Below are 25,406 nucleotides of genomic sequence, written 5' to 3' on the forward strand. Positions count from 1 at the left end.
ATTGAAGCATAAAACTGAGGCAATTGCCCAGTTAATGTAGGCAAAGAAATCCATTTCTGCCCTCTCCCTTACTACATAACAACATGCCCATCTATACAATTTGGAACCTGATCTACTTTTTTGGCAAAGATAACAAAAAAAGAATACAAGTAGCTACATATATATTAATACTGGACACCTGACCCTTCAGAAATCCAGTGCAACAGTAGATTCAAAAGAAAAACCAATCGATGAATGAATAGTTTGGTTTTGTAACTATTGTGTGACTTATACTAGAAAACCATTTTATGAACAACAGTATAAGATAAATAAGGAAGATAAATCAACATCTTGGTTTTTGAAAGTTTCATTAGTTGAGTTTTAAGTGATAACACTAATTCTTCTTTATCTAATATAGAAATTTCTAACCTAATTTTAAAACACACTAATTTTTCCTCTTATTTTACTTTGCATCCTGTAGACAGATATTTTAGGCTTTCAGCAATGCCTTGCTTGCCATTTAATAAAAAGCTTCTTCGTTAAATCTTTGTTTCCTCTCTCATATTTATTTTCAGATATGAGAGGAAAAACAAACGAATTTCCAAGTTGAAATATGAATAAACTTTTGTGAGTGTCTAGTCAATGCCTTTCAAATCTTATTTTCTGGTTCAGAAAAATAAAAATTCCACATCTGAAATGAAGTCAGAAAACATGATGCTTCCTCACGTCTGTGATAGAATACAGAAAATCCCAAATAATCACTTAAAAAACTCTCCCACTCCTTTCCATCCTCAAATGTATTGAGTGCAACTATCTAGGTGAAACACATGAGTTTCCACCTGTGTCTTTGGGGCGTTGTACATACACCAAGAACCTCTTGCTGTTAATATCATTACTCCTTACAGGTAAGCTAACAGTACACCATAGTGAATACAGGCTTCTAATTAAAGACACACAGGTTGATCACTACTACTTATACCCACGGTGCTCATGTACCTTAGAAAGTATTTACCATACAAAGTGTCACATATACTTTCTTACAGATGACAAGCAAACCAGAAAGACTAGAACAAACTCATACTATCTAGACTTTTAGAGTTTAATTTCTTTCTAAACTAAAACATTAACTTCACAGGTTTGTTTTGTTTAAAATGTATATTGGTTTTATAACACAAAATTAAAGACTATTCCAGGTAAGATAATATATTAAAAAAATGTCAGTACATTGATAATTTTGTATATTAGCCCTCAGGAAAAAATTGGAATCACTTGAGAACATTGCTACATGGGTTGTAATTTATCTGATATTGTATACTTAGGGTTTAGCATATAGTTGATTTTAAAATATATTTGTAGAATGAATGGCTGAAACACATTATAGGCAGGATATGTGGCAACAATGACTTTTACCCTAGAACCTTAGAAATAGTTAAATAAGTTTCCCCTCTGAAGATGCGACTATAAAGTAAACATATATTTATAGATTCCTGTAGATCTATAGGAATAGACCAGAGATATATAAAATCATTTTAAATAAACAGAATGGCTCCTAGGTTCACACTTGGCTGTAACCTGATTCCTGATAAGAGCTGCCCTTGACTTTGGCACATTTGAAATTCATTCCAAGTGAACACCTGTTAACAGCCTTTCATACCATGATTTCTAACCTTCGTATATCTACTCACTATTCTGAAGGATCACATAGCGGCTGCTTGCCAGGTGACAATTCTGTATAGACCATATTACCAAGTTTTCTGTACAGCAGTAATTGTTTGTACAATTAACTAACTACTTTTTATTTTTTTTATTTTTTGGCAAGGAAGATTCGCCCTGAGCTAACATCCATTGCCAATCTTCCTCTTTTTTTGCTTGAGGAAGACCAGCCTTGAGCTAACATCTGTGCCAGTCTTCCTCTATTTTGTGTGTGGGATGCTTCCACAGCATGGCTGATGAGTGGAGTAGGTCTGCACCAAGGATCTGAACCCGTGAACCCGGTACACCAAAGCAGAGCACGCGGAACTTTAACCACTTGGCCACAGGGCCAGCTCCCTTAACTAACCACTTTAATACAATGGGTTTTTTTTTTTTTTTCCATTTTTTTAGTTTGTTTGTTTTAACAACTGTGCTCCTCAGAGGTCTCAAGGCCACTATGTTGGGAGTTGCGGGGAGAGTGGAAGGATCCTCATCAGATGGAAGGACAAACAACCCAGAATTGAGCTCAGGTTTAGGCTGCGTTTGAGTTGGGGGGGCCTTATATCCTAATTTAGACCTGCTATCCCAGCTTAATTATTCATAGGACGATCTTTTACTCTCAAAGCATCCCAGTTTGGGCAATAAATTGTATGACCACCCCAGGTTAGAGCAGGGTCTAACTTCCTTGTATTCATATCTATATCTTGGGATCTCGGTGAGCTTCATGATACAGTGTCACAATCATCACAGCCAGGTGAGTATGTCTATGTGGAAAGAGAGCAAGAGAGAGACAGACAAACAGATGGAGGTTCTGCTAAATATTAAGTTCACTTACAAACTCTATCACATGGACAGGTGGATGGGGGAAATTAAAGATGATAATTTCCACGGGATGACACCTGGCTCTACGTATCTACTCTGCTGATGTAAGAATGAGATAGTAAAGCCAGAATGAGAGAAGGTGTCTGGCCTGTCACTTGTTCAACTTATCTATGGAGCTGCATAGAAGAGACAAAAAGGAGGAGAGCAGAACATGTGATTCTTAACACACATTTACCCTGTCTCTACTAAACCAACAATTTAGCATATTCAGATTATAATTTTTTTCCTTCTTTTGGGGCAGGGTGGAGGATGGGAGGAATGTGGTGGTGCATAAGCTGGCTGGATGTGCGTTCAACTGTGGAGGAAAAGAACAAAGTCAAAGAACTGACTTTATACTTTGGTAATTCTATAGACATAATATTTAATCTTTTGTCTAACATAATATTTTAAAACTATGATTGAAAAATGAGGTATAATTATGCTATAATTTCTTTCTTTTTTTTAGTGCTCTGGAAATAGAACCATAGACTTATTCTGTTGCTTGAATATTATACAATTCAACCATCATACATGTCTTCAAATATAATATGTTCTAAAGTATGAAAACATATTAGCATTCTTAAAAAAATCTGTCTATATTAACATATCTAAAGAAATGCTATGTTAGTCAGGAAGTAACTCATAGACACACAGAAATTGGAGGATCAGAGAGGATAATGACCATGATGATCTGGTCCTCTCAGAAAGATGGTAGCATCCAGTCATCACAGCTTGAAGACAGGGCCATTAAGATCACATAGCTAATGAAAGTGAGGTCCCCAGTACCCAAACCCCTCAAGTTTACAAAACTAACCAAGTTCTGGAGTAAAGTGACCTTACAAGGGTAATTTCACAGTCTGAAGGCCTGTCTTGGGATCACTTTGCCTTTCCCATGTGACTCACATTCATCCCACTGTGCACCTTCTTTCGGCTAAAGCTAGTCACTGATCCACAATCTCCTAGGGTTAGACACTGGAGGTGCTGTCAGGCACGAAACTTCCTAAAAGCCTTGAAAGTGGAAAGCATGTCCTTCCCCTGGATAAAGGTATGGGACGGCCACTGTAGAATCACTTATAATAGTAAAAATATATATATAGCTTTATTACAACAGGAGACACGTTACATGACTTACAGTATGAAAAAAAGTATGAGGCTATTGGATTGTTATGTATCTGATGTAAAGATGTCCACTTTTATTGCTAAGTGAAAAGAAAAATTATACAACTACTATTGTTAAAATATATACATATATACACACACACTGCATACAGACACAGATAGATAGATATGGATACAAACATATATATATAAACCTAGAGTGTTATACATAAATGCTACCAGTACTTATCTGTGGCATGTGGGGATTAACAATTATTTTAATATTTTATGTTTGTTATTTGTGCTCTCTAATTTTTCAATCTGTGAATATTGTACTACTTTCCAAAATGGGGGAAAAAGGCGAGTTGCAGACCACTCTTCACATTTACACAATGACTCCCTCTTATCGTGTTAGAGGCAGAGGGAGCAAATTATAGGACTCAGCACTCTGGAGGGTATTTTGTTAAATCCATGTCAAGTTTTTCAATTGGTTTCTACGGTCATCTATGGAAATAAAGCTCAGTGTACATTTATGACCAAGGGAAAATACTGAAAGCGCCCATGCGAGACTAGATTGTCTCCCTCTAACCTCATCAGAGAATGGTATTGAGAAGTAATCAGGTTAAATTACTTCTGATTTTGATGATAATGATGATGATAATGATGAGTTTATCCTCATTATGCACTGAATCTCATGTAATTCTTAAATTTAGGTAGATACTGTTATCTTCATTTTATGAATAAAGAAATTGAGGCTTAGAGGAGTTTAAGATGCTTTCCAAAAGTCACCCTGGTAGTCTGTAAAGTACTGGAGCTGGGATGTGAATCCAGGAATTTCTAACTTTGAAGTCTGAGCTCTTAACTACTACACTCTAATGCATATATATAAATTAAAACTTTAAATTTACTATCATAAAGTTCAATTCCTTATTTCAAAACTGTGGACAGTAAGGAAAATAGATTAAATACCAGACATCTCAGTTTGGTTAGTGATACATTCATCCCACAATACTTCTTATTTCCAAAATTTTTTGAAAATGAGAGACAAGCTATAGCTTTCTATATGGTTAGATTTTAACACAGCTCTTATCCAATTAAAAAGAGTGGTATCAAAGAGACACAGGATTTCGATCTCTCTCATTCCCACCCTCCTAACCACATCCTCTCTCTTATTTTTTCCTCTCCCTCACATACAAACACATGCCCCACAAATTTTGCAGGAAAAGAAAGCTGATACACATTTATTCCTTGGAACTGAAAAGCCACAATGGGAGTGAAGGATAGAGTAGTATTGGCAGAAACTACTGAGAATGGTGAGAGACCAATAACTCATGAATAACAAGTCTGTACTAACAGTTGTAACGACTATTCTAATGGTTTAATGGATGGCACTTTAATAAGATTTCTAGTACAATCCTTCTGAAAGCTTGTCTTCAATAAATCTGTCATTAACAAAGAACTGAATTGCTTCACCACATAACCGTAGTTTACTGAATCTGAACACAAAAAAAATTATGGCAGTTGTCATCCTATATTACCATCCTTGTCTCAAGTATTCTGTTAACTATTGTGAGAGAGACAGCTACAGGCTCAAAACGTAGCTTGCCAGTGAAAGCGGCGTCTTTATACTAAGAGGATGCAGTAGACATTAAACAAAATACAACAGAAAGCTCACAATTATCACATTATGTGTACAAAGACAAAAGTAGAAACAGTAACTGTAATCCAAACACATAGATAACGTGAACACTGACACCTGAAGGGCTTGCTGGAGTCCTCTGAAATAGCTGATTGAATTCTTTGGGTGATTAGTTTTTTGAATACCTATAGCACTGTTTTTACATTTGCCTCATACTTAGTTTATATTGCCCTGTTTCTTGTATTGCTTTAAAGTTCTTTAAAGTCAGGGATTGCCATGCTGTGTTTCTCAGTGTGCACACCACCTCAATATAAATGTTGAATTGGTTATAGTCCTAGAGAATCATCCTAAATTCCTGCCCTTGGCTCTGTTTTTCTCTATCCATGTCAGAGGTTCTCAATTCTGATTTTTTTACATTGAAATACCTTTTGTCTGGAGAGAACTTTCTTATCATTTCTGTTTTTCTAAATCCCACCTTTCTTTTAAGGTTCAGCTCAAATCCCACTGTCCCAATCCAGTCTTGCCTAGCGATTTTTCCCACGCATTTTTACAAGCATCCACCACCATAAGTTATAGTGTGGACCAACCATTTGAAAATTAGTCATGGTTAGCCTTGTAGCATTTCTTCTTTTAAAGTTGTATAAATTCATTATTATAACACATCTTTTCATTTGATAATTCCTTGTTTCCCAAACTCTATTGTAAATTCCCGAATGAAACACAGTCTACTACATATCTTTGTAGTCTATAACATGGCTAGCCCAGTACAGGTGCAAGTAAAATACACTGATATAATTTTAACAATTTCAGATTTTTGTCTCAATTTCTGTGAAAGTCTTTTGAAATTGGGAAACTCATTTCTTTTGTAATTACACTTTCACCCCCCGGATTTACAATGCTGAGTCTTAAAATGTATACAAAGATTTTGAACCTGAAGGTAACAGACTGATGGATTCTTCAGATTACCTTCCCCATCAAAGCTAATAGTTCTAAGTTCACTGACTTTATAGCAATCTATTTTGATTATCACAACTACTGAAAACAACCCATTGACTAGGCTACAGTTCATTAAAATTGCACGAATTAACAAAGGCCCAGAGTATGTTAGAGGAATAAACATATTCCTCTCAGATCCAATGTTGGAAAAATTTGATTAGACATACCCTTCCTGGGGGATCTGTATATGTCTATTTAGAAGTAATGTTACTATAGAAATGACTCCTTTTTTTCAAAACTGAAAGTATTATCATTCAAGCTATCCAATAAAAGTAAACAGAATTTTATTCTGGAAAAGAAAATTATTATATTTGAGTTCATTTAAATTACCTATTATTTATTAAGAAAAATTATTGGATTACAGACTGTGCTTTTTATTACACCACATAAATCTTATTTACTCCAATTTGAGGGTATGCTTTGATAATTTAACAAGATAGCAAACAAAATACAATGAGGCTAAACAATCTTATAAGTAGCAATATGAGTAAAGTAACAAACATAAAGGACATGTCCTAACAGATGGACCTTCTTTTACCAATATAGATAGTAAAATAGAAGTAGGTTAACTTAAGCAATGATTTATAACAAGGGAAGAACAGAAAGAAATCTATATGATATTTTAGCATCTCATATTTTTTTCTGGAGGTATATATTTCATCCAGTTAGGGAATTTTGGTTGAAATTACAACACAAAATACTGTGCTTGATAACTGTTCCCACAGTTTAGAGAAACATTAAGAAATTCTGCCACAGAAACATTATAAAGAACAAATGCTGTTCCTTAATCTTATTTAGCATACATTCAAGTAACAGACTATGAGAAAGAGAAATAGGAATTTTCTCTAAAATGGGTCCAAAAAGCTAAGAGTTTGAAGGATTTATTTTTCTGTCCAAGACATTAGCAAACATAGACTTTGAAGAACAGATTTTAGATAGCTGCTAGCACTCTAACTGAATTTCTAAATCCATGTATTGAATGTTAGAAAACTAAAAATATCCCATCACTCCTCATGTGGTGGATATTACAAAGACAGACAAAAAATTCAAGTCATATTACATTGGAGTAAAGCTTATAGCCGCATAATACTGGAATCCTTACAAAAATTCAGTTATTGCAGCTTTTGCCTAAAATTTGGCTAAAAAACTGAAGAAACATTTAGGCTCAGAATTCAAGGGCAAGGATTATGTATGTAGCTTTGTACCCCCAGAGTCTAGCAAAGTACCTGGCACATAGTAAGAACTCAGTAAATTTCTGCATCATGAGATGAACTGAATATAAAGCTGGAAAAGGAAACAAAACTCTAAAGAAACTAGCATGCATGTTCTTAAACATTTTTTTAGAGGTAGCCAATATTTTTAGAATTTGTCTTTCATTGTTCTCAAGAATACGTGGAAGAAATGAGAGGCTTCGTTTCACAGAGTTCATTTGTTTATTCTCTAACGAAAATTATAATCCTTGGTCTGTGGCATCACAATTGGTTGCTGTGGGAATGATTACAGATCAAAAACAAAAAGATTATATCCCTTTTCAAGAGCAAATGAGTAGCAAGAGCAGATGAAGGCTTAAGGAAACAAAGATGTTCTTTTCATGCAAATATTTTTATGATAAAACGGCAGAGAGATAAATACTGAAACTACTAGTCTTTCTGAAACCTCCTGGCAGATTTTTAGCTTTGAAGAAAGATGATTTCCCCCCCCCCCCGGAGTTGGCCTTGAGATATGAATACTCCAGATCATTTTTCTTTTTAGGCACAGAAAGTAAGAAAAGTGAATTCTGCAACCAGCATTCTTCTGCTGCTTTACTTTAGGCAGAGGAATGAACGGCTTCCCTATCTGTGTACAGAGGCACTGTCAGGGAGCTTAATTTCCTGCACTGTCCTGATAAAATATTGTCCAAGGGAGGTCCACCAAGGAAAGCCAAAGATAGATTCTCCACCTAGATAGAGGATCATCGCCCATGAAGTTGCTGCTCCTTGCTCCCCATAGGAACTCTGCTGTAGTACAGTAACATTATAACCTAATGAAGCATCTTAATTCATAACTTGATAAATGATGCCCATCTTGACATCATGTGACTATGCTTGGGAAGAGGGAGATGCAAAGAGCAAACCAGATTCCTGTCTCAGTTTTTAAACTGATTCTTACATTCATTCCAGAAATATTTACCACGTTAGTTATGGGATACCCCAATAAATGTGACACATTCACTGCCCTGAAGAAGCCTCGATTCTAGTGGAAGATGCACAAGTAAAATAATGCAGACTGCAGTCTCTTGTAATATCATGGATTCAAGCACAGCAAAGAGCAAATTAAATTTGCCACACACACAGTGACAGTCACCCATCTCTCCTTAATATTGGCCTTCTACTCAAGCTGCCCCCAGACTCCGACGCTAGCATTTTCAAACAACTCCACAGTGCCATTAGCTCCCACCATCAGTTGTTTAAAAGCCACCCAAACAAAAAAAAAAATAAATCTTCGCAGAAATTTTGAGGAAAAAAAGCCAGTGATTTCCATGATTCTTTATGATATATCCACTTAATATTCAAATACAAAATATATCCACTGAATTGTATACTTCGATGTGGGGGCGGCCCAGTGGCAAAGTGGTTAAGTTTGTGTGCTCCACTTAGGCGGCCCAGGGTTCACCAGTTCGGATCCTAGGCGCAGACCTACGCACACTCATCAAGCCATGCTGAGGGGGCGGTGCATAGAGCAACTAGAAGGATCTACAACCATGACATACAACTATCTACTGGGGCTTTGGAGAAGAAAAAAAAAGGAAAAAAGGAGGAAGATTAGCAACAGATGATAGCTCAGGGCCAATCTTCCTCATAAAAAAATAAACAAAAATGAAAAATAAGTTAAAAAAAAGAATGATGTACTTCATAATACATGAATTATATCTTAATAATAAAATGATAAAGACAAACAGGTAAAATAAATCACATACATTTACTTTTCACCTAAAACCATTTTCTTTCTTTCAATAAATAAAAATCACCTCTTTTAACGTAATCTTTGATAACTACCTAAATTTCTTGTGTTGTTTGTGATTTGAATTCTCATACAGGAAGCAAAACTTCTTTGATGTTTCAGGTTAACCTGACTTTAACATGTATTACTATAGTTTTATTTTCAGAGAATATTCTCCTTTATTCATTAGTCTGTTTTTCTCTGGAGGAGTTCACCCAGGAGACATCAGCTGTTGCATAATGTTGGATGAGAAACTGGCTAGGTGACTTCAGCCACATCATTTAACCTCCCGCAAAATGTCTTCCCTTCAGTGAAACAACAGGGGTGGATTAGATTAGAAGATTTTAGAAATGCTCAAATACAACTCCATAGTGGAATCTCTGAAACTATAGGAAATTTTTTTTTTTTGAGATAATGGGAGAATCCTTGAGCTGTGACAGGAAGGATCAATATAGAGGGAATAGAAAAGGAACAAAAAAGGAAATCAATGCCCAGTTGCACGGCAACACCCACCAACTCCGATGCTTAGGCTGAAAATGTTCATTCTCTTCATGTCTCAACTAATGACAAGGAGGTCAATTAATTACCATGGGGAAATCAAGACCAAGTTCTCCAATCTTCACTAATGCAGCACCCTAACTGTTCTTAATACTAAGGGAGGCAGCATTTCACTGCTCATTAACTATACTAATTATGGTTTCTCAATCACTTCAGCCACGTCTGCACTTCTGAGTTACAGAACACCAATAAGAGACACTGGACCTAAGCCGGCAGTGTAGGGGCAGGGACATCACCACCACAATCAGAAATCAGAAAAGCAAACCTCAGAACCTCATCTTTATAACATCCCCCCCCCCGTTTTTTTTCTGGTGAAGAAGATTAGCCCTGAGCTAACATCTATTGCCAATCCTTCTCTTTTTACTGAGGAAGATTGGCCCTGGGCTAATATCCGTGCCCATCTTCCTCTACTTTATATGTGGGTTGCCTGCCACAGCATGGCTTGATAAACAGCGCACAGGTCCGCGCCGGGGATCCAAAACCGCAAACCCTGGGTTGCCAAAATGGAGCACTTGAACTTAACCACTACCCCACTGGGCCGGTTCCTATAACATCTACTTTTAATCGTGTTTTATCATCATCAGAGAAACAGAATTCTAGGAGTCAGAGAGAGAGAGAGACTCTAAAAAGGTCACCCAGTGCCGTCACCCATCTGATGCCTAACTTCTGCCTCATCAATCCAGCTCATTAAGTTATATGCCACTTGACATACTGTTTACTTTAACAGAAATAAAAGCTGGAACTAAAACAAAGAAAACAATAACAACAATGAACCCTGAAGCTAATGGAAATGAATATAAGTAGGCAATGAGCTTGTACACTCCTGCAATCTTAAAATCTGGCAAACTTCTTCCGATCGTGAAGTAACAGCTTCCATCTTTTCAAGTCATTTAGCAGCTTTTCTAAGAACTAAGTTGTGGAAACTTAAAAGAGGATTTTGCATATATGAAAGAATGCTTTAAAAAATCTTAAGGGTAAATGTCACTTTATACAATTTTAATAGATTTACGAAACTTTATTGTAGTGAATAAGTTTTCCTTTCATCATGGGTCTTATCTAAATGAAGTTGGAATTTGGTGATATGCAGAGAGGAGGGCATCTTCACTCTTTAATCTTCAGGATTAAATGAATAAGTAGACTCAGGTCTATAGTTTAAAACGTCAAGACACGAACAAGTCAATACCAAGAGTAATCTGAGAGTGAAGACTGGGTCTTTAAAGCCTCCAATCCTTTGAACATCTGCTTCCGCTTCCTCTCTCCACTCTATTTGCCCAGAGAATTGGTCAAGATCAGAAGACAAATGCAGGCACTATTATATAGGAAAAGTTAGAGAGTCAACTTGGTGAACTGATGATTTCCAGTCCAACTAATCAGATACATCTTTATATGTTCAACAAAGTTGGAGTGGAGTGTTAGTTATCTGTTTTCAGCTACAAACTGTAATTTTTCATCATCTTCAAACTTGCTAATTTTTAATTAAAAATAAACAAGTACATGATGGGGGAGGCTGGTTATAAAGGCTCTTACCCAAAGGAAACCAAGTCCTTTTTCTTGTTGTTCAAAGAATGTCCACGACATTGAAAAACAACAAATACAAATATCAATCAGAAATTTGGGTCAGTACACCTCACTTGGAATTAGAAAATACTCGTGAATATTATACAACCATCTTAATAGATAATGACATAAAATTTGTCTTATTTTAAGACCTTAATGAAAATGATTGTGGAAGGTAATCAACCATCAGAAGGAACTATTTACAGTGGTCAGAACATGACCCTGACACCAAGCCACATGGGTCCATATCCCAGTTCTGCCACTTACTAGCTGTATGATCTTGGACAAGTTACTTAACTTTCCTGTGGTTCAGTTCAGTCCCTTCTTCTGTAACATTGGAATACTAGTAATAGTACCTACCTGGAAGGACTGAAAGAGTTAATATATGTAACTTGTTATGAAGATGGTAAGTGCTATAAAATGTTTACTATCATTATTATTCTTGCAAAGCTCTTTCTAGACTGTGAAGCCCTATAGAAAGGCTAGGTATTATTACCATGATGTTAAAATGTGCAGTTTAACACCAAAGAAGGAGATATGAAGGAATATTCTGCAAAACTGGCAGGAAGGGAGGGGAGGGGAAAAGGGAAGGAGGAGAGAGGAGGGAGGAGGGAGGCGAAAGGGGGGCTGAGGAGGGGGAGAAAAAGAGAGGAGGAGAACACAGAGGGGGGAGGGGATGAGGGATAAGGAGGGAAGAGAGAAGTGGAGGGAAGGGAGGGAAGGAAGAATGAATTAAATCAAGGATCTCCATGAGCCTCTGGCTGGAGTTTGGATGACTGATGAATGTTCACCATTAAGGAAACTTACTCAACGAGTGAGAAATATGCAGTTCTGATCATGCTGCACGCATGAACTTTTTAGTTAAAGCCAAATACTCAAATTGCTGCATCTGTGATGACTAAAAGACTAATGTTCCCCAAGACTGAGCCAAATCCGCAAGTTCATGTCATGTCTTAATGCTTACATCTTTCTCTTTTATCCTCTCTGTACTTCCCAACATGGTGCTGTGCCCAACAATTATTTTTGACAAACTGCTTAGCCCCAGTAGAAAAGCCATGGCAAATAATACTTCCACTACCATTTGTTAAATTTAAAAAGAAATACATAAATAAATAAAGATGGCCCTATAATGTTGGGCAGCGACAGGCTCTCCCTGTTCTAGTCCCTTGTTGCAGCATTGTTACAATTCCCCCAAAAGCTGTATTCACAAGTGACATGAACACAGATGAATTTATTTGGTCCTAGGGTACTTGCAGCTTTAGGAGTAGAGGCAGGAAATCATTTTCATGATTTGAGAGTACTTGTGAGATCACCTAGTGCAGACTCCTTAGCATATTGTCATGGCCTTTCAAGGGTGTAATTAGCTTTCCCACCTCACCTCTCAGCAGCAGGACTGTGACATTGCAGCGACAGGCACAGAACACGTTGAGGTCTCCCGAATAAGCCATGCCTCTTCCTCATCTCCATGCCCTTGCATGTACATCTCCCTCGGCCTGGGGTCTTGCATTTCTAGCAAACCAGGGACTCAACTCAGATGCTCTCTGGGAAGCCTCTCCTCAGTACTGCCCCTTCTTAACCTCCTCCCTTCCCGTACCCACCAGGTTCTTATAATTATTGGTTCTTTTTTCTGTTTTTCCTAAAAGACTATGGGCTCATCCAGGGCAGAACTTATTTCTTGAGCATTTTTTATTCTCCAGTAAATGTTTGTCAAAGAGAGGAAGGCATTCAAACTGGTCTTCTTATAAACAAGGAAACTGAGATCAATGGAGGTTGTCTAAGAGCATTAAACTTCATAGCAGAGACATGAGGACAGGTTCTACTCATCAGTGAGAATGACTTTTTCTAGATAATTAATGTTGATTTAATTTCCAGAAATTCCATTATGTACAAAATATGAAAAGAACTTTGCAGACATCATAACCACCCTCTGTCTTCATCACCACTCACCTTCTCTTAATCACTTTTAGAGAGTTCCTTTTGCAAAGTAGGAGAAGGGAATGTTACAGAAGATAAAATGACTTGTGAAAAAAATTCCATGTTATTAAGTGACAAACAGGTAGGTCATGAGTATTAAAGTTCACAATATCAAGGGCCACTTCTGTTTATGGCATGCTTTCTTTGCACAGAAAGGCAAGAGGCCAGGTGCCTAACACATATTCATCTTCATAACAACCTTATGAGTACATGCTAATATTCTCATCTCAAATATAAGAGAAAGCGAAGGCTAGGAGAGGTGAATGAAATGATTCAGGGTCAAGCAGCACAGCTACTAATTGGCAGAGTCAAAATATGAGCCTTGTTTCCCTAGCTTCAAAGCTCTCTCAGCATCTGCTGTTGTATCCCTCTGAGTGCCCACTTACCACTCTGGCCCTAAAATCTCAACTTCATTTTAAAATCAAAATAAAACTCAAAAAGAAATATCTTTTTTAGTTCTTGCTATAGCCTCTTTGAAGTTGAAAGCTTGCTTTGGAACTAGAGACACTTCAGGATTAATTGTTTTCTGAGAGCCTTGCGCTCCACATGGGAGCGGGTGGAAAGACATTCTGGACAATGTCCATTGGCCCAATGGTCAAGGGCCAATTAGTTATGGTGAACTTGTGTGAGAACAAGGACGGAGAAACAGAAAACTAGAGCTACATGAGATTTCCCCAAGATGATTAAGACTTCCACAAGAAAAAAACAAAAAGCTCAAGTATAAAAGATACGGAGTTTAACATCGGTAAGGAAAATGTTTGAGGTTAAAACAAGTGGGTAAAAGAACAAACATGAAAAAAGTGCAAATAAAAACAAGCTTTGAAACTTGAGAATTTGGTTGCAGTTTGAGTTCTAACAACTACAGAAATTCAGAGAATAAAAGGCTATAAACATGTAGACATACACCCTGGTTTTGGATGCAACGTTTCTTCTAAGGTGAGCTGCTGTGCCTTTGTGTCCTGCTAGATTTGTTTACAAGATACAGAACAGCAGCCAGCTGGGAAGGGACTTTCTGTACTTTTATGTCTTACTTGGTGAGGCTGGTCCTTAGCTATGAACAAAGAAAGCATCTTCTCAGACTGCCAAGTGGCAGGCCCATCTTTACTACAAAAATGGCATTGGGAGTTTAATCAGTAGGTACTTTTGAGTTAAGTCTGAGGGGTCTGCATTAAAATGTATTCACTTCTGTACTGTCTAAAGATAATAACAGCCTATTTTCTGAGAGAAAAGGCCTGAAAATAAGGTTTCGCTGCTGATAGATCAGGTGGAGATGTGGACTGAGAAAAGCAGCTCTTTTTACAGAAAGACACCCTTTGTTCTGTTCACTCCTGTTGTTGGTACTAGCAATTTTGAGCACAACAAAGAGTTTCTTTGAACTGTAAATTTAGTTTGAAATCGATCCAGACACACACTTTGGTTAATCATCTGCTGCATGCCCAGGGGTGAGCCTGTTGCCATGTCGCCAATGGCATGCAGAGAAGGTGTAACACCTGACCAGGAGAAGCTTATATTCAAACACGGGAAATGATTAGCATAAAAGGAAGGGCAAGATAGTAAGTGCTAATTGCATTGGTTAAACTAGCAAGTTTTCATTTTTTTCTTCCTTTATCATTATTTATTTTACTGGTTCAGCAAAGCCGTAGGGATTTGACCAATGACAAAGATCGGAAGAGGCCAAGGTCACTGATTCTAAGACATACATTTTTTTCACATTTTAACATCTCTGAAATTGATGTGCATCTTAAAATTGATGGCATATAGTTGATGAAATAATAGCTACTAAGACTACTGAGTACTTGTATCAGGGACTCGACTAGCCATTTTATATGTATTAATTTATTTTTAATTACCTGTGAGGTAAGTACTACGATTACTTTCTTTATAGAGATGAAGAAAGCAAAATACAGAGAGGTTCAGTTATTTGCTTAAGGTCACACAGCTTGAACCAGGGCCAATCTTAGGCAGCCTGACTCTAAGGGCCTGTGTACTTAGCCACTGTGTCATACTATTCCCATTGTTAGCTCAATGAGCAGAGGGCCCTGAGTGGCAGGCAGAGGGGATTGGACCCAATCCGAAGCAGGAAGACTGCTATGTTCTTAAGGAAGTGGGTAATGACTCCTCTACCTGTATCCCCAATCCTAGAGTATGAGGAGATTCCCCTTTGGAATAGGAAATTTAGCCATTCATCTCCCTTGAAGAAAGTTAACTTGGTTTATCCAGCCCAAGGATAAAAAGGTTCTTACTACTTTTTATTTCATGAAATCACTCATTTTTCTCATTTCATTACACAAACCACCACAATTTGTTCAAAACATTTTTTAAAAACTTTCTATTTCTTGTGGCTCATGTGTCAAAAATATTTAAAAATGGAGGCTTTTCCATGGTCTATCCTATTCTTCAAGTTTGCATAAGAGATGAAATAGGTCTCTATCATCCACCACCTTCCTACTTTAGGAAGATGGAGGAGCCACTTCTAAGAAAAATCCAGTGCATTAAAGCTGGCAAAAAAGTCAGGGGTGTGTGTGAGTGTGTTTGGTTTCTTGTTTGTGTGTGTGTAATGCTCTAATGCATGTCCACTCTCATGAGTTTACACATAAATTATAAACTAATTGAAAGCAAATATGACAAGTAGTTTTGCATTATGAATGCCTGGAAGTTTACAAAACATTTAGTAATGAAGGCTTTATGCCTATGAATGTACTCTGGCACACATGGTCAAATATACCTTTTTCTAGGGAAAATAGAAATGTTTTCTTTTGTGGTCATTGCTTCGATAACAGACAATTTTGTCCCTGTATGGAGAAATACAATGTTTGTTTACCACTGGAAATGAAGAAACTGTTTATGGAGAAAAGATGTGCATCCTTCGATGTCATAGGAAAACCACTGGGTTTTCCCAGGGATAGGGAATCCAAGTCGGTAACAACGACATTTTTACGGAAATTTTTAATATAAATATTGATCTAGTTGAAGACTTTGGTTTATGGATTCTATAATCAAGGCATAGTAAGGAACAAACAGTAAAAGATTTAGGTCTCTAGAGCAGGTGAGTTAAGGTACAGTGTTCTTCTAAAAACAAGAAGGCATGAATTTGTGACCTGGTTCGGCCACGTACTAGGTGTGTGACCTTGAGCGCGTCACTCCTTTCTCAATCTCTCGTTCCTTACCTCTAAGATGAGAGGGTTCAACTACATGATCTCTGAGGTCTATTCTAGCTCTAAACGTTTAAAAATATGATCTAAGCAATGTTTTTTAACGTCTCTATATGTCTTGGCACTGTCTTAATATATTTCGTTATTCATGAAGGAAATTTAATATACCTTTTTCCTTTAACGGTCTCACTAGAGTGTTGTGAAGATTTTAGCCTTCTAGACAAAGGTGCAACATACAGGCTCTTATTAAAACAGAAGGACAAGACACTGATATCTGGAATGTTTCAGATAAGAGCCTCATTATTATCTGCACAGACAGGAGATGTGACAGCGTTGCAATGAGTACAGGAAGAAAATTTTAGCATATTTGGATGCTAAATGGTGGAGGACTCATGAGCACTGAGATTAAAGATAATACACCTCCACAGATGGCAGCAAATACACTGGGACTGAGCTTTGTGGTCACAAGTGTCCTTCTAGTAGGGCTTATGTGAACCACAGTTTCTTCTCCTCTCTAATCCACCAAAAAGATCACTCTTCAGAGTATTTTTAATATATATGTTTAAGATAATACTACTAACAGAGCTAGTGATGACAAATTTGAAGCTAGATATCTGATAACTATTCATGTCTGTGTCACTGCAATGGTAGGAAGGACTGTGGTCCCAAAGGTAATTTGTAAGTCAGCTAGGAACTTGGAAGAAAATTTGTTTTTGTAATTATGTTTAAAAGGAGGTTATTATCTCAGCCCAGGTCACAGCATGTATAAATTCTATAATGTACCCGAAGTAGAGTATGCAATCTAGGACTTATTTCTATGGGAAACTGCATCTTGAGAACCAAATTGGGAGATAGTTTCATATCTTCTCTGACTTTGTAGCTTTTCTTGCTAGTGATCACTGGGATGCCTTTGTGTTGGGGTCTTGACCAATGGGGGTGGGGTAAATACATCCAGTCTACAGGAATTAACTCTATTTATAAAAAAGAAGTGACTTGTCTACATAACTGTGAGAGAAGGTTGCTTCCATGTCATTCACTCCTTACATTACAAAAGACAGTTGCACCAATGTGCAAAAGTCAGCACATCTCCATTTCTAACTGTGTTATGGGTATGCGTAGGTCAACTGAACAGGTGTGCTCCTGAACTAAGAACTGCTTTATACTCCCCTAATTGTTCCTTCTGTTCCCAGTTTCTCTCCATTTCTTTCCATTATATACACTGATGATAGATTATTTTAATTTCCCAAGAAACCACCTTGCAAGTATGCTCTGTATTTTCATCATACGCTGAAAAAACTAGTATCATAGGACTGATTATACTTTATAATAATTTTTCATTTGTATGTCTGTTTGATGAGAGAGTAAATTACTTGAGGGTAGGCATGGTAGGAGTCTAATAAATACTTTATTACTTTATTATAAATACATGATACTTTATTAATAAATGAGTATAATTACCTCTCTACAAAAACTTTTCACTGGCCCTCTATATAAAAATAGTCCAACCTTTTAGCTACCATTTATTGAGCCCCTATTTTAGATAGATAGATAGATAGATAGATAGATAGATAGATAGGTAGATAGATAGATAGATAGATAGATAGATAGATAGATAGATAGATATACACACACACATATACACATATCACTTGTGCCCTGGAATTTATACACATATGCACATGTATTCCCTAATTCTCATAGCAACACATTTTACAGATGAGAAACTCATAGGGTTATATAATTGTGCAAGGCTACAGCCATACCAAGTGTTCAAGTCAGAATACAAATTTGTCTGGGTCCAAAGCCCACACCTTTTCCACCATTACACCACCCCACTTTTGACACTGGTGAGCCTGGGATTGAAAGCTCATCACAATTCTTGGCCCTCTTTACTTGCCCAACTTCATTTCACCCAACTGTCCACCATAAACAATTTGCTCCATCATAAGAAATCTACTTAGTTGTCCCCCTACCTCCACATGCACTTTATTATGCGAAGATATCAGCAGGGGATCTTGTTAAAATGCAGATTCTGATTCAGGAGGTTTGGGACAATTCCTAAAACTGTATTTCTAACAAGCTCCCAGGTGATGCCAAAGTTGCTCATCTGTAGCCCACATTTTGAATATGAAAGTACCAGAGCATCCTTTTCCCATGTGCCTTTCATCCCTCCCTTGATAAAACGCTCCTCACTCCTTTTCTTCCTGGTTTCACTACCAGTACCACTTTTTCTTCAATACATTTCCCAGTTCTTCATCTCACTCTGATCTTTACTGAATCCCAACAGCACTGCATTAGTACTTAGGATTAGCGCCTTGGTATTATTCTTATTTTTGTATTTATATATCTAACTTTGTCTACTAGACATCTGGAAGAAAAGGTTTCTTATAACTTCTATGTTCCTCTCAGCACTCAGCATAGTGCTTTTCTGTAGTAGTATGGTGGATAATTATTGATTAGTCCTCCCGGCTCAGAAGCCCTTTTCCACAGTAACTTCCCTCTCTCCAATCCTAGGAAGGAGCAAGATCTATATGGGTAGGCTGTTAGTAGCTATGTCCTAATGTGTGTGTCCACAGCAAAATGAGTCAATTGGAGTTCAGAGTTTGTTCCCTGCCACCTGGAATTTAACTGGCAAGAAAAATTTTGTCCCTTTCTTTAGGGGGCCTCTATGTAAACAAAAACATGATCAAAGGCCATAATTTCTGTATGTGGGTGGGAAAAACAAAAAAAAGCTGGCCTGAACAGAGGGAAGAATAAAGCTAGCCCAGAGAAAACCACAAAGATGAGAGCTCCAGAGAGGATGGCAGGAAATGTCCACAGTCCTTCAGTTCCAGATAACAACAGTTCTTGAGGTGTAACTGAATTGTTAGCCTTTGGCTCTATAATAAGTAGATAATTTATAATAATTAAATTTATAATAAATACATTTATAATAAATGATTTATAACAAATACATTTATAAGAAATAAATAATTTATAATAAATAAAACAAACTCTCATTTGTTTTGTCCTAAGCAAATGCTAGGGGCTGTAGTTACTTACAAGCAATCTAACCAAAACAGGATTTATATAAACGATACTGATAATGATAATGCTGACTATGATGCCTATCAAACGAATCTCCTATACTGGTTTATTTGTCATCTCAGGAAATGGTGAAATGAAGTTTGAAGGGTCATGCTCTGTAATATATTACGCTAAACCAATGATGTTTCTCAAATTGAAGTCTTCATAGCATCTGCATCAAAGTCACCTGAAGTGCTCTTTTAAAAATATTTACAAATCATATACCTAATAAGGAGTTACTATCCAAAATACATAAAGAACTCATACAACTCAATAGCAAAAAAACAAACAATCTAATTAAAAAATGGGCAGAGGATCCGAATAGACATTTTCCTAAAGAAGACACACAGATGGCCCACAGGCACATGAAAAGGTGCTCAATATCACTAATCATCAGGGAAACGAAAATCAAAACCACAATGAGATAGCACATCACACTTGTTAGAATGGCTATCATCAAACAGATGAGAAACAAGTGTTGACGAGGATGTGAAGAAAAGGGAACCCTTGTGCACAGTTGGTGGGAATGTAAATTAGTGTAGCCAGTGGAAAACAGATGGAGGTTCCTCGAAGAATTAAGACTAGAACTACCATATTATCCAGTAATTCCACTTCTGGGTATACATCCGAAAGAAATGACATCACTGTTTCAAAGAGATATCTGCACCCCCATATTTATATGCAGCATTATTTATAATAGCCAAGACATGGAAACAACCTAAGTGTCCATCGATGGATGAATGGATAAAGAAGATGTGGTATATACACAGAATGGAACATTGCTCAGTCATAAAAAAGAAGGAAATTCTGCCATTTGTGACAACATCGACGGTCTTTGAGGGCATTATGCTAAATGAAATGAGCTGGACAGAAAGACAAGTACTGTATGATCTCACCTATACGTGGAATCTAAAAAACCGTACTCACAGAAACAAGCACAGATGGGTGGCTACTAGATGCAGGGGTGGGGGATGGGGGAAATGGGTGAAGGTGGTCAAAAGGTACAAACTTCCAGTTATAAGATAAATAAGTCCTGGGGATGTAATGTACAACGTGATGACTATAGTTAACAGTACTGTGTTCTATGTTAGAAAGTTTCTGAGATAGATCTTAAAAGTTCTCATTACAAGAAAGAAAATTTTGAAACTATGTGTGGTGGAAGATGTTAACTAAACTTATTGTGGTAATCGTTTTGCAATATAAACATATCAAATCCTTATGTTGTCTACTTTAAACTAATACAATGTTATATGTCAATTATGTCTCAATAAAACTGGGGGAAAAATACATAAAACGGACATTTCCTGGTTACCACGGCTCACCTACTGAACCAGCATTCCTAGCGTTGGGACCAGGAATCTGAACTTTAATTTGGCTTCCAAATGATCCACAGGCATTAACTAAGACTTTGTTTGGCAAGACTTGTACATACTATTCTGAATCAGCCTAAAGATTCACCAACCTAAGGCATTGGCTTTGACAGTGATACCAACTTTGAGGAGGACTTTATTCCCTGAATTCTAGATGGCATCCTCAAATTCCAGCTGCTTAAATTCTAGTAAGACTTGTCAGTCTCATTATCAGCAAATGAAAATCTGAAGTATTTGTAAATACCTTCAAGATGCAGTTACACTAACTTCTCAGGTCCCTTCTTCCAGCTGACATTGAATGCAATGCCTGAGACCAATTTCCTTCCCAGTAAAGGAAGTCTCTCACATGATCTAATAATGCTGTGCTACAATTTACACCTACTTCCTCCTATTCTGACCTCAGGATCAGTGCAAACAGCTTGCATGTTTTTAACCTCCGTTTTACTCGTAGAATCTCAGTAACAAATTTAGCTTCATGCATCTTGAGAGGTCTGAGTTAATTAAGTCATAGTGATTGTGCCAAAATAATTAGATGTTTAAGAGTAATGTGACTTGTCTTTCCTCTATTTTCTTCCTTGAAAACCAGTAAAAAATCTATTCAAAGTTATATGGAGGATAATAAGTAAGAGAAAAATTTTTTGAAGTGTTGCTTTGTGGCCTAAAATACTATGTAGCGGCCTTTATCCTCTTATCACAGATGAATACGACACAACTCTCTCCTTCATGGCTGTGAAGGCACAGTAGAGTCAATTCATGCCCAGGGAGCTTTAATCACAGATCATCGTCATGATAAACGGTAAAGAGTCAGTGTGGGCTATCATGTCAACGGCTACTGGGGGAGTTTTTAATGGGAGAATTGCCAGCATGCAGTTCATAACTACTTTCAAGGAGCACTTCTGATCTAATGGCTAAATGAGTGTCATTAGAGTACCTTTACATGTAGCATTTCTCGAGAAATTCCATATTTGAAGCAGGCTAGCTATATAGTCGCTGTATACATCTGGGATTGTTTGAGTGATGCAAATATTGCCAATGGTTTAAAGTTATATTGGTTGAGAGTGAATTAATGGCTTATTAGCAGGTGGAGCTATCAAATTTTAATTTGCTGTGACCCATTATATTATTCATAATCAGAAATAAAGTATTAAAGTAGGGCCATGAAGAAAATATCACATAGCAAAAGAATTTCTTATTCTTCTTGAATCATGATAAGAGTAAAGAGCAGGTTGGAGAGGTAAATATTTCCGGTTGGTGAAAACTTACACTTATGTAATACTTTTTTATGTTGCCCCATGTGGCATTCATCTATGCCTTGTTTTCTTTTTTAAAACTCAATTTGCAGCCTCAAGCCTCAAACTAGAAACTGTTTTAAAGAATACTGCATAATTTAAAAAGAGCCATTATGACCAAGAGGGAGAACAGGGAAGAAATAAGAAGCAGACCATTTGAGAAAATAAGACAATTCACAATCCAACGTGAGTTTCCGAAAATTGAAAACGTTCTCCTGAATGCTTGGAACAGAATAAAGGAAAATATAACTTAACCAATGAGCGAAAAAACCCAAAAAACAAAATCTCCTTTGTACTCTATTAAATATTTGACAAAGATGTTGGAGAATGCAAATTGAATGAAAGGCTATCTGGCTCTTCAGGGTGGAGGTACATGGGGCTATAGATATGTTTTGCTTAGCTAGCACAGTAATTTAAAATAATAAGAATCCGAAGATTTGAAGACTTTAGAAAGTCAATGCAAATATCGAGATTGCCATAGGCCCCACCCACTGTTCTACATTCTCTTATGAGGAGCTTCTTCATTTAGTTGATACCCCACTAGGCACTTGAGGTTGGGGTGCCTCTTAGAGGTTCTTAGCAAATGTGATAGGGCAGAATGTTGGAGCTGGTAGAGGCTGAGAGAGGTCGTCTAGTCCACCAGCCTCATTTAAGGTTTGACACAACAGAAACCAAGAGAGGTAGCAGAGATGAGTTTTAAGACTCTCATTAAGTAAATTAGTAGAAATTATGGTGGAATTTGGACTGCTCAGACACTCAATAACCTTTTGTTGTTTGGGAAAACTATAAGATTTTAGCTGTATACTTTAATCTTATGCTAAGCTAAACTTGGCCTAAAAGAAGAATGATGGTTTGGTTATCAATAACTCATAAATTGGTTTCACTATGGGTCCCTGTTGCTGGGGAATACCAGAAATATACAGTTTTACAACATTCTGCTTGATAAATGCCACAATATCCAAATACACACACATATACAAAGACTTTTCATTCACTTTCATCAAGAAATCACAGAAAAACCTTTAAGGATTCTGGAATTTTAAGATACCATTCAGTTTACCATTGCTTCAGAAATAGGCAACTTTCTGGGAACATATTACATCTTAATATTAGCTCTAGTATTATTTTAAGACTGAAGGGCAAAGTCATGTATATGTACTCAAGAATTATAGAGTTTTCAGGCCATGTAAAACTGACTAAGAGAACTGAGAAATCTACTTATTCCCTGTAATCCCTCGTTCAGTGAGGATCTTCTACATGAATCAGGGTACTCGGCATTCATTTGGTATACTGGGAAGCTTATCAACTCAGGATGTTCTATGAACTTAAAACCAGAAAAGCTAAATCAACCTCATTAAGTAACTTTGAGCAAATGTAAAATATTCAACACCTTTTGAAAGTAGAACTACTATATGGATTGTACAGACACTTTTAAGTTGGCTATTTGTCATAAACTTTTATATCAGATTCTGAGTCATATTTTAAAGAAAAAAAGCACTGATGAAGTTATTTTTTAAGAATATGGTCAAAGAAAAAAGAGGGGGACAACCCTTGAAATTACTGTCACGTATAAACACACCGAATTACCTCATATTCCTGGGAAAACTTCAAGTTGTCATTTGCTTTCAACCTTTCAATGTGATCTGCAAGTTCCAAGATAGGTATTGGAGGATGACTAGCCATACCTATTAAAAGGAAAGAAGAGATATATTTGAAAACAAATGAAAATGATACTAACTATTCCAAAATATAGAAGATACTATAGTTAGAAATGGCCTGAAAATATGTGAGTAGTAAAGATGTTTAATGTGAGGAAGCAGGCAGATAGTTTGGTTACTCAAAGCAGGACATGCTCTGGAAGGATGAATTTTGTAGCCAAATGAAAAGTCACCAAGCATAAACCCCAAACTAACACTCCTAGTGTAGAAGAAAGTGTTATTATGCTATGAATCAATGCAGTTAGCTAGTGGAGAAAACTGACAGGCTTGTTGTCAACTTCTGCTTTGAGTAATGACTGTTATGTCATTTCAAACTCCTTCTCCTGCACTGTGTGAAATGGAAACTGTGTGGAATTAAATGGTGTAAAGTGAACTAAGAAAACAGACACTGAGAAAGGCCTAAAAGGGAAAGTGTAGTGGCTTGATAGGAAACGTAAAGTGACTTATGCATAATCAAGGAAAACTAACTTGAAGAATGAAGGTTACCAGGGTAACCGGAATCATCTGAACCTGCAAAGGAAATGATGGTGTGAATAAAATAAAATAGAACGAATTTGTTAAAAAAAATGAAATGGATAGTCTGATATATTTTTTAAAAGGACTAATAAAAATGCTGCAAGTTTTTACAGGATTCACTATACACTGTGACTAGATTAAGATCGCTTTAATATTTCACAAACCTGTAGGTGACTGACATTCACATGCAAACATGGACACAAAGAATGACATGCACCACAGCTCACAGACGATAATCATTGATATCAAAATCAGACACCAGACTGAGTTTCAAAAATGTTTCCACTAGTAGCAGATTGCAGAGGTTGGGGTTGCAGCCTTCTCCTGGACATTTATAAATGGCCACACTAACAGCTTTGTGGTATTTGGCCCCAGGTCCCTGTTATTCAACCCCCAGCAAACCTACAATCTACTTCAGGTGTAAACATCTTTGTCCACCAATGGGAAATGGATGCAGGAAAGTGAGCAAATGGTGCAAGGACAGGGAGGGAAAGAGGGTGGAAAAAGAAAGAAAGCAGTGGCAGGGGGTGGCACATCTTAGTTCAGTCTGCCAGCTGAAGATACATTAGTTTCACAGATTCCGTTAAAAATAATCCATCGCTAATTTTAGTGATTCCTGTGTCTTTCCAATGTTTTCGCACTTTTCATATGATTCGCATTTTATTTCTTCCTGATTAATTTTTCAAGAGTTCCATGAGAGAGCATTGCTGACTCATGTCTTAGAGATACAAATCCAGCTGGCTAGAAAAACGTGAACTAGCACGCCCCCAGGGAAACCTCTGAAGCGGAAAAAGAATGAGAGAGGGGCTCACACTGGAAGCCATGTTGACATTCTGCTGTCCCTGGGACATTTTGGAGGGTGTTATGCTGTGGAATGGTGACCATTAAGCCAACACAATATGTGATTATTTTACGGGCATTTTAGAAATTGTGCCATTATTGGAAGCCACCCAGTAAGTTCC

At 37.1% G+C, this 25,406-nt stretch overlaps 1 protein-coding gene across 2 annotated transcripts in view; it reads right to left on the reverse strand.

Moving 5' to 3' along the window:
* Window positions 1-25,406, reverse strand: part of PTPRD (protein tyrosine phosphatase receptor type D) — a 494,552-nt gene that overhangs the window by 77,020 nt on the left and 392,126 nt on the right. Inside the window, exons 22-23 of one of the 2 annotated variants that reach the window (XM_058565791.1) lie at window positions 24,397-24,438; window positions 23,798-23,895 (exon numbers count right to left, since the gene is read on the reverse strand). In XM_058565791.1, the coding sequence (XP_058421774.1) occupies window positions 23,798-23,895; window positions 24,397-24,438 (140 nt within the window). The remainder of the gene's footprint in view (window positions 1-23,797; window positions 23,896-24,396; window positions 24,439-25,406) is intronic. The other variant, XM_058565790.1, reaches the window with a different exon arrangement.

This window comes from Diceros bicornis, chromosome 22, assembly GCF_020826845.1.
Source record: "Diceros bicornis minor isolate mBicDic1 chromosome 22, mDicBic1.mat.cur, whole genome shotgun sequence".
Classification (NCBI taxonomy): domain Eukaryota; kingdom Metazoa; phylum Chordata; class Mammalia; order Perissodactyla; family Rhinocerotidae; genus Diceros; species Diceros bicornis.